This window comes from Notolabrus celidotus, chromosome 15, assembly GCF_009762535.1.
Source record: "Notolabrus celidotus isolate fNotCel1 chromosome 15, fNotCel1.pri, whole genome shotgun sequence".
Lineage (NCBI taxonomy): Eukaryota > Metazoa > Chordata > Actinopteri > Labriformes > Labridae > Notolabrus > Notolabrus celidotus.
In genome coordinates, this window is record NC_048286.1 from 26,457,278 (window position 1) to 26,467,413 (window position 10,136).

General features: G+C 39.8%; 1 protein-coding gene across 1 annotated transcript in view; it reads left to right on the forward strand.

Annotated features, from left to right (window-relative positions):
• LOC117826189 (unconventional myosin-VIIa-like) overlaps positions 1-8,975 on the forward strand; it is a 28,168-nt gene extending 19,193 nt beyond the window's left edge. Inside the window, exons 34-51 of the mRNA XM_034702077.1 lie at positions 205-372; positions 478-595; positions 775-901; positions 1,944-2,101; positions 2,185-2,366; positions 2,665-2,774; positions 2,992-3,146; positions 4,062-4,215; positions 4,304-4,459; positions 4,822-4,927; positions 6,614-6,727; positions 6,914-7,001; positions 7,080-7,186; positions 7,277-7,462; positions 7,549-7,665; positions 7,756-7,839; positions 8,414-8,533; positions 8,651-8,975. Of these exons, the coding sequence (XP_034557968.1) occupies positions 205-372; positions 478-595; positions 775-901; positions 1,944-2,101; positions 2,185-2,366; positions 2,665-2,774; positions 2,992-3,146; positions 4,062-4,215; positions 4,304-4,459; positions 4,822-4,927; positions 6,614-6,727; positions 6,914-7,001; positions 7,080-7,186; positions 7,277-7,462; positions 7,549-7,665; positions 7,756-7,839; positions 8,414-8,533; positions 8,651-8,746 (2,346 nt within the window). The 3' untranslated portion in view covers positions 8,747-8,975. The remainder of the gene's footprint in view (positions 1-204; positions 373-477; positions 596-774; positions 902-1,943; positions 2,102-2,184; positions 2,367-2,664; positions 2,775-2,991; positions 3,147-4,061; positions 4,216-4,303; positions 4,460-4,821; positions 4,928-6,613; positions 6,728-6,913; positions 7,002-7,079; positions 7,187-7,276; positions 7,463-7,548; positions 7,666-7,755; positions 7,840-8,413; positions 8,534-8,650) is intronic.
• Positions 8,976-10,136: the final 1,161 nt, after the last annotated feature.

Below are 10,136 nucleotides of genomic sequence, written 5' to 3' on the forward strand. Positions count from 1 at the left end.
TGAAAGATTTAACAAGAAGTGGAGAAAAACCCTTAAAGAAATCTAAATATTAAGCACATCAATTAAAAGCAATGATCAAGGTGGGATCAACTTTAACTACCTTATTATAAACATTCTTTTTCCTTCAACATCTTCTCTAAAACAGTCAAAATAATAACTTATACAACTTATCTATTTGTGTGAACATTGTGTTTTATCTCTCAGGAGGATGAATATGTCCAGATGGCGGCGCAGCACTACTACATCCAGTTTGGCTCCGTTTACAGCAAAGACAACGTGCAGAGGGTTGTGGAGGAGTGCATCGCCACAACGCTTATCGAGAACAAATCCATGACAAGGTGGATCCAGCTCATCAGCGACGCGATCTCACGGGTACGGTTCTCGCAGACACCTCCAGTGACCTCCAAGATATTTGTTCTCAGTTCATGTGCCACACGGGCATCTTCGGTTCATTCACACACTCTGTTTTTTTTTTAGGGTCCTTATGCCAACAGAAAGCCGACAACAGATAGTGTGAAAGGAGAACTGGTCGACAACGCCAGGCAGGCTTGGCCCATTTTTTTCTCCAAGTTTTACGACGTCACAATGGTTTCAGGTCAGCCAACACTCAAGTTTGATTTCAATGTGTTATCCTGTTTTACATGTGTTGCATTTTTAAAAGGGTTATCAAGATATCCTACAGCACATGGGGTTACAGTAACAGTTTGAAAAATTGAGACTAATTACAACTCACTTCTATTGAAATAACTATTGTACGCCCTCATCTCTGCACAGGACCGCCTTTGCCCAAAAGCAGGTTTTTTGTGGCGGTCAACTGGAGTGGTGTCTTTTTCATGGACGGGAGAGACAAGAGACTTGCTGAGATTCCTTTCCTGGAATTAAAGGATGTACACTTGATAAGGTATGAAGAACTTTCTGATTTTTCTTCTTGTGATAGAGATTATACATTTATCGATCCTTTAACAGTGTAACACTGTGTCCTAAGACTACATTTTATTTTATTTTTAATGTATTGTATTGCACTTATAAAATAACAAAACGAAACATTACTGCCAAGATATAATAGCTGGATTCAGCAATAAAACTAACCACTAACTTGTGACAATGAATGTGCAGGAGGAGCCAAAAAAAACTCTAGCAGGCTTGTCGTGTGGCCCTCCTTATGACAACATTCAACAAAAAGACAAAGCATTAATGTAGAACAAATAAATAGATTCAACTTAAGTCAAAACATAAGGGTTAATAAGAAGGATTGATATTATAAACAATGGTAAAAAGAAAAGAAAAGAAGAAAACAAATATATAATATAAAGATATGTTGAGAAAGTAGGGAGAAGCACAGTCACCATGAAGTAACAACAAAAGAGTGTAAAGATGCAAAAATGCAGCAGAGAGGTAACAGGGTAAAAAGAGTAACAACATTTAAAAAAGAAAACAGAAATAAACAAACAAAAAAAGAAAAAATAGAGAAGTGATTACACAGAATTCTACAGTAAATGGACTTGTACTTATATAGCGCTTTTCTAGTCTTTCTGACCACTCAAAGCGCTTTTACACTACTTGTCACATTCACCCATTCATACCCATTCACTCACTGATGGTAGAGGCTGCTACAGTAAGGGACCATCAGTGTTAGTTAATATCATTCATACACATTCACACACCTCTGAACAACAGAGGGAGCAATTCGGGGTTCAGTGTCTTGCTCAAGTACACTTTGGCATGTGACTGCCGGAGCTGGGATCGAACCGCCAACCTTCCGAATTGATAGACGACCAACTCTACCCACTGAGCCACAGCCGCCCAGTACAGTACACAAGGGACAGTACAAAGCAGTGATTTTAAAGGTGTCACCAGTTTCATGTGCCTTATTTCCTCTCATTGCTTTAGTTAAGCTTAAAAGACCATTTAACACTTAAAGGTGATGTTTTTAATCTGTCTAGTGAGGACCATGTGAGTGCTCAGTCGCTGAGTTTGGCCACAATCAGAGGAGAGTTTCACCTGATGTCTCCTGAAGCTGAAGACATGGCAGCTCTCATAGATAATAACCTGGAGGGGCTGAGGCAGCGTTCATTGTACGCTGTGGTCCAGAATGATGCCAGTAAGATTTCACAGTCGATTCATTCACTTATCACATTCTGGTACATATTACTTAGGTTTTTGTTCTTTTCATTCCTCTTCCAGGTGACCCAGGGTTCCTGGTGTGTAAACGTGGAGACCTGCTGCTGGTAGAGAAAGATGAAGATTATCCTCCTAGAAACAAATTGATCAGAGCAACTAACCAGCGAACCAACAACAGTGGAATAGTCCATATAGATTCACTGCAGTTTCTGCCAACTCTCAGCTCGCCGTCTGAAGAAATGCTGGTAGAGTTACATTTACTCACTTTAATAGTTAGTATTTAGTGTCTGTCAAAGAGGGAGAAGTCTATAAGAAAGAAGAGAGAGAGTAACAACATAAGATATTAGTGTTGGTAAATCTGTATATAAAACTTACCGTACATTGTATATTTTAGAAATTAATTTGATTTCATTTATAGACTTCATTTGAATCTGGTATGCACATACAGCATGAAACATTTGTGGTTTAAGTTTTCAAGCAGTGTTGTGGGTGACATGAGCTCCCCCCTGTGGTGTAACTAAAGAACTGCCTCTGACCCTCCAGGAGCTGCTCGGCCCGAGCTCAAGGAAAAGTTCAACAACACAAAACGCTCGACAGAGAGAGGAAACAGTGGCTCCTGCTTCTCTGAAAGAATTTGCAATGGAGAACTTCAGGTAAAAATATCATAGTCTATAAATATCATGAGTCATTTCCAACATTTAATGGATACCTTACAGCTGGTTTGATGCTGGACTTTGTTGATGGTGTGATTAAACTATCATGAGCATAGTAAAACAAAGATATCATATAGCTTTTGTAAAGCTTCAAATAAAATCAAGGTGGCTTTGGATAACCTAAAGACAAAAAAAACTCTCAATATCTCTGTTGCAGGCCTGCAGGTAAAGATGTCGGTCGACAGGGTGCGGCCAAAGGGGCTAGCAGGGAGAGGCTGTGGGCTTGTTCCAGAGAGCCTCTCAAACAGCCGCTGTTGAAGAGCCTGACCCGCAGCTCTGATCTCAGCGGCATGGCCTGCAACGCCTTCACTGATATCCTTTAAAGCTAATGCTTCTCTGTTCCTTTTACCTGCTTATGAAAAGTTTGAGCACTTTTCCAATCACAATAGTTTGATAAATACAGCTGTCTTGTTGGACTGTGGGCTTAATTCATCACCATCTACTAAAGATATGTCTTACATTTGTTTTTAAGAAGGTCCTTAAGAGACATGTAGATTCATGAAGCTGTTCTGAAACCGCAGAATTATTCACACACAGAAAATTATGGTCAATTGTCAGCTCCCCAAAATGTATCCCAAATGTTTGGAGCTCCCCCTGCTGACTGGCTGCAGTATAGATCACAAAGCCTGCATGCTCCATGGGAACAGATGGGACTTGGTTCAAAGTATTAAACCAAATGACACCAAATACATTTCTGTCAAACCTGACTTCATTCATGACAGTTAGTTCTGATCATGCTGATTCATGTCTGAGTGTTCATTTTCCTGATGTTTAAAAGCAGGTTTAGTTGTTTTTAGATGTTTGATGCTGAAAAAAAGACATATTGGCATGATTGACAACTCTGACAATTGTTGGCCCGTTTGGCAGCGCTGTATGCACTTAACGAGGAGGGTAGGGTTTCCATGAACCTGAGCGTCTGCTTCAAAAGGACACAAGAGTCTGTTTATGATGTAGACTGAACTGACCTGAAGGATCTCTGCTGTTTAATTGAGAAGGAAATGTGCTTTTTAAGTAGCTAAAGCCAGGACATCAATACCATGGCCCCAAGGGTTGGCCTCTACTGTGTAGACTCTTCTTCCAGGGAGGCGGAGACACATCGTCCATCCTTATATAAAGACTTTTTAAACCCTTAAAATCTGACCCTGTTTCAGAGGATCTTTAAACTCCAACATGTTGCTTTACTTTTGGTTGAAACTTTGAAGTGTTGTCCTTAACGTTTGTCGATACCTATCCTGAAGTACATGGGCGACTACCCCATCAAACACGTTCGCAGTCCTCTGGAGCTGACCGACCAGATCTTTGGTCCGGCCACGCAGCATGAAGCTCTGCAGGACGAGATCTACTGCCAGATCATGAGACAGATGACCAACAACACCAACAGGTACTGGCACAGAATGTAATCCTACATGTTAGAGGCTGATAACTAAATCAGAGGGCAACGTTTGTAATCCTTATGACTTGTTTCTCAGGTTGAGTGTGGAGCGCGGCTGGCAGCTGATGTGGCTGTGTACAGGATTATTCACGCCCAGTCACAGTTTGATGAAATACACTGAGCGCTTCCTGGAGTCTCGACCCAGAGATCAGCTGTCTGCTATCTGCCTGCAGAGGATGAGGGAGATGCTCAGGTCAGCCTGGAGGAAACATCAAAAATATTACATTTATTTGTTTAAATTCTTGGAAAACACACTGAGGGGGCAACACTTTGTTGCAGTGGTGCAGACGAGCAGATTCAAATTAAAACATCAGAGAAGGGTCAGACATATCAGTGTGACAGAAAACAGGGATAAAACAGGAAACTCACGATGTTAAAGCTGCTGTGAGGAACTTTTGTTACTCTAAGTTTGAGTCTTTAAATTATTTCAAGAGCATACACCAACATAAGTAATGCATAAAAGGAACCATCATAAAGGTGTGGTTTCAGTCTGGTTAACCTTTCACTGTAAGTATTTGTGTGTTTGTAAAATAAGTGTGTTAACTGTTCCCTCAGGCAGGAGCCCAGGAAGCTTCCTCCTCACCTGGTTGAGGTGGAAGCCATCCAGCAGAACAGCACCCAGATCTTCCACAAAGTCCACTTCCCAAATGACAGAAACGATGTAAGACACAACTCTCCTCTTCACTTTAATTTAATGAAAACACATACTTTGTTCATCAGTTGATTTCATACATTTTCCCCCTTAATCATGGAGGAAAGCTGGAGCTAGAAATCCCCATCAGCAGCTAGTTATGTTTTATTGTTTTCCAGCCTCGCACAGAGAAACAAACAAACCCCATTTTCAGGACTTGTGTATTTTTTAGCACCTCACCCTTTTTGCCTAATTCAATGAATAGTTTGACAAAAACATCAACGACACTCATGTACACTACCAATCAAAAGTTTGGAAACACCTTCTCATTCAAGGGTTATTATTTATTTTAATTATTTGAAACACTGTAGATTAAAACCAAAGACATCAACACTATGAAAGAACATATATGGAATTATTCAATTTAAAAAAAAGTGTTAAACAAAGCAGAATATGTTTTATATTTTAGATTCTGTAAAGTAGCCCCCTTTTCCCTTCATGACAGCTTTGCACACTCTTGGTATTCTCTCAGTCTGCTTCATGAAGTGGTCTCCTGGAATGGTTTCTAATTAACATGAGCCTTGTCAAGAGTTCATTTGTAGAATGACTTGCCTTCTTGATGTGTTTGAGACCATCAGTTGTGTTGTTCAGAGGTAGGGTTAGTAGTACACAATGGATAGCCCTATTTGACTACTGTTGTAATCCAGATTATGGCAAAACCATATTATTTCATAGTTTTGATGTCTTCAGTATTAATCTACAATGTTGAAAATAGTTAAAATAAATAAAAAACATTGAATGAGAAGATTTCCAAAGTTTTGACTGGTAGTGTATGTATCTGTGAGTGGGTTGCTATACGTGTGAAGAGTGTGAGTTACAGTAATAGCAGATTTTATCAGCAAAGCATTAAGGCATACCTGGATCTTGTTTTTGTTGAACCCGTACAAATGGCACTAGGTTTTGTTTGCTACTCTTTCATGGTCTGGTCCAGTGACTTCCTGGTGTCTTGCAAACAAACAATTATAGACCATTCATCTTAGAGGAGCAGACAGGCGGTTTGTAATTTGTTTGGTTAGAGCCGGATTAGCCATTACCTTATCTTACATCTGACATGTAATGATCTGTTTGCTGTAGTCTGACATTTACAGACCTTTAGAGGTTGTGATCTTCAAACATTTTTCCCTGGATAAGAAACATTTTCCGGATTTAATGGTGAACTGTATTTAAGAATTGGATCCACCTTCCTTGTTTCAAAAGTGAACGCAGTGCAGACCAGGCTGAAACCTGTGTTCTTTCTAATGGCCAGCAGGGGGTGTCCACTCGTAGCAGAACATTTCAGAAAACCTTTGACCTTCTTCTTCTCTGCTTTCCTACTCCACTGAACACTTTCCTGCTGTTTTTATGTTCATAACCACTAATCTTACTGCCCCATCCTGAGAAACATTGACAATAAAGCAGGATGAGCTTGAGGTGTGGCTAACTGTGATCAACAAGTTGCTACTATAGTGACCTCTCAGCCAGGAAGGAGGCAAAACAAAACCCATCCTGAATTTCAAACGTGGTCACTTGTGGCTCCAAAAACACTGGATCAAAACTGATGCAAACGTGAACTCTCAAAATAGTTGATTCATTGCCAACAGGTGACAGTCTTTTGTCAGATGTTATCAGATGAGTTTTCCTTGAATGTTTTCACAAACCATTCGTGTTTTCATGCAGATATATGAGGTGACATCAACAACCACAATCAAAGAGCTGTACAGCACCATCGCCTCCCTGCTTAGACTGAGCTCTGCTGAAGGATACGGCCTCTACCTGAAGACCCAACAAAAGGTGGGGTTTGGTAACATTCCTGCAAAAGCTTGTTTGTTCAGTCATTTGTTTTAGTTTACAGTTGCACTGTAATTTGACTGAGATGGACAAAGATGTAATCAGATGTATTTGGTTGGCATTGAGGATTACAAATATACCTAAAGTTACGCTTCTGTCTTATCTGACATGTTTGTTTTGAATCTTCAGACCACCAGCATGGAAGAGGAGAGATATTTCTTTGACAGTTTGAGGCAAACTTCAGAAACTCCAAAGAAAGCAAGAAAAGTCAAAGATGGTAATGATGGTCCTGGTGACACATTGACTTTTCACATGTCAGTGAAAATATAGCTTTAATTTGAATATTGCTCCTCAGGCGCCCAGACTACCACGCCCTACCTGGTGATCTTCAAGAGGAAGCTCTGGTTCAATGTGAGCCCGGGGAAAGACCTAATCGCAGACCTCACTTTCCATTTCCCACAGGTAGTCCACCAAACACACCTTCCTTTCTGCAAGTCTTTATGAACACGCAGCATCGTCTTGATACGTGGCCTTTGTTTTGCCTCCATACAGGAGCAGCCTAAGTACCTGCGGGGATACCACAACTGCACTAAAGAGGAAATGATCACACTGGCTGGGTTGCTCTTCAGAACCCAAGTGGATTCAGACAGATCCCAGTTCGTCATGATCCCCAAAATGTTAAAGGGGCTGGTTCCTGCTGACCAGATAAAACTCATGTCTGCTGACGAATGGAAGAAGGTAGAAAACATCTTCAGAGGGACAAAGTAGAAAAATGTTCCCAGTTTGAGTGAGTGTTCACTGAGTTTTCTTTGTACGTCTTGCAGCACATCATCTCCTCCTACAACAAGCAGAGCGGCATCACAGTGGATGAGGCCAAAATCGCCTTCCTGAAATTCATTTCAGGCTGGCCGACCTTCGGCTGTGCCTTCTTTAACGTGAAAGTGAGTCATGAAGATGAGAAACAGCAAAGTCTGCCGACAATAATTTGAGGACACTGTTAACTTGTGTTATAATTGAATTTGACTTTGCAGCAATCGAGTGAATCCAGCTACCCAAGCAATCTTTGGATTGCTGTCAGCAAGCAGGGCGTGAGCTTAATTGACCCAGTGAAAAAGGTTTGTACAAAAATAAGTCTCAAAATACAGAGAAGAATTAGAGCCAATATACATCCTGGCTGATTTAATCATCTAACACTGATTTATAAGTGATGGGCCAGATCTATATCAGCATCAGATAATACGTTATTTGATGTTGACTCATAAAACTTGTCAAGAAAACAAAGGTCAGCATGATTTAGAACTGTTATTTACTTTGTCTAGTGCTCTTTAAGTGAATGTTAAATTGTATGTAAACTCTATACCTCCTATGCAAAGTGTTTTGGTTCAGACAGTTTTGCATTATCATATTGTTAGAACATACGAGCAAAATCTACAAAGAAAAGGACTGTTTGCATTTAATCTCAAAACTCCCTGTCCCATGTTTTCAGCCACTTTGGAGTTCAGGGATTTTTTTCTCCATCAGCAATAGTCTTAAATCTCTAATATTGTTTAGGTTATAACATAAATATGTGATGATGTGTGGTGCTTTCTGATATTTGTTTAAGATATTTCATGCCTTCATGAATGTGGTTCACATTAAATAAATAGTAATAATATTAAATGTGTCTAATTCAAACTTTAACCCTTTCAGGAGCCGGTGGTCGTGCACCAGTTTAACCGCATCACAGACTTCAGCAGTAAAGGAAACGTCTTCCAGATGGCCATCCGCACCATGGTGAAGAATGTTAACTTCGTCTGTGACACCACACAGGTGAGTGCCTGTTTGTTATTTTATCATGTCCAAATGTTCCCGGCAGAAGATGCCAGTTCACCTTTTCTTAAAATTAGTCAAATTTTGAAACAACAACAACTTCCTTCTTTTTTTCAGGCTAAAACAATAGAAGACCTCCTCCGGTCGTACGTCATCATGTACGAGAGGCAGAGAGAGGCCTTTGTACCGAGGACAACCCTCATGTTTTTCTGAGGATTCAACAGCAAAATGAAAGACTGGACTGAACTGGGATTCATGTTGAATCTGTAACAATGGTTTCCTTCACATGAATGTGACTGCTTTAAAATACTAGACTGACTGTGGATTACTTTGACTTAGAAGACAGTTATGACTATTGATTCCTCACTTGTGCCTTTTTTTGAAACTGTTATATCTAAAATATAAATGATGTAAATTAATTTGTATTAAACTTTAACCTGGACAACATTGAGTCATTTATTACAAAGCATTTATCAGGAGTTTGTCACTCTCAGTGGAGTGCTCACATTAGCCTAATAATTCATTATTTTGTCATTAAGCTAATAGAGGCCTTTTTGTTCTAATTTGAACCTCTCATATTTTAATGGACTAAATTACTTCAGATTTCACTGCAGGGATTTTGTTAAAATGTTTAATTGTAATCATTTTAATATTTTTAATGCAAGAAACACATCTACACACATACATTTACTGGAAACCTCTGTATACACCTAAACGGTGGTTACGGTAGTCCACTTGTGCCTGTTCATTAGAATAATTTACACTGCTCTTAGTTTTCTTTTTGCAGTACAGTCAAGTTTTAACCATTAATCCAATATTTATAATGCACACACAGTATAGACTAACTGGAAGAATCCCTTTGATGCCAATGACTGTCAGATTTGGGCTTCGTTGAAATTGATTGACGTTTGAGCAAACATGAAAAGCTACTCGGTTTGGCTCTTAAACAGGTTGTTGTTCTCACCTGTGTTGTTGACAGTTGTTGGATAATGATGTGAAATTATGTGTGCTGCAACAGAGCTGACCATTGAATCTGTATTTTCTTGCAGTCTACAACAAACTGTTTAACTTTTGTTAAATGTAGTGTTTCCTTGACAGCAAACCTAGTAACAGCCAACAGAGTAATTAGTGCGGTGGAGAATATACAACATGTTGTGTCAGGAGAACACAGGTGTTTAAATAACATTAATTAAGTCTGCATTTTATCTATCTCTGCATCCTCCAGGCTGCAGGGCTCTGACTACTTCACCACTTGATTTTTAAATGTAAGTCAAGCTCCTTTTAACATCCAAAGGGTCATCATGATTGCAGGCCTCAGTTGTGCTCCCTATACTCAACCTGGAGACGGTTTTAAAAATGTCAGCCAGCACTCAGTTTTCCATCTGATGTTTGAAGCCCAAGAACGTCCCGACAACTGCTTCAGTATCATCACCTTTTTCCTCATAGCACAAGTCACGTTTCATACCTGTAATGACATCACAAACTGAGTGTGTGTCTGTGTGCGTGTGTAGTGTATAGTAGTGTAATTTAGACTGCTTATACAACCCTCCTCATTGCCTGTCAAGACTATTGCTCTGTTACCATGGAAACCATGTGACCAAAA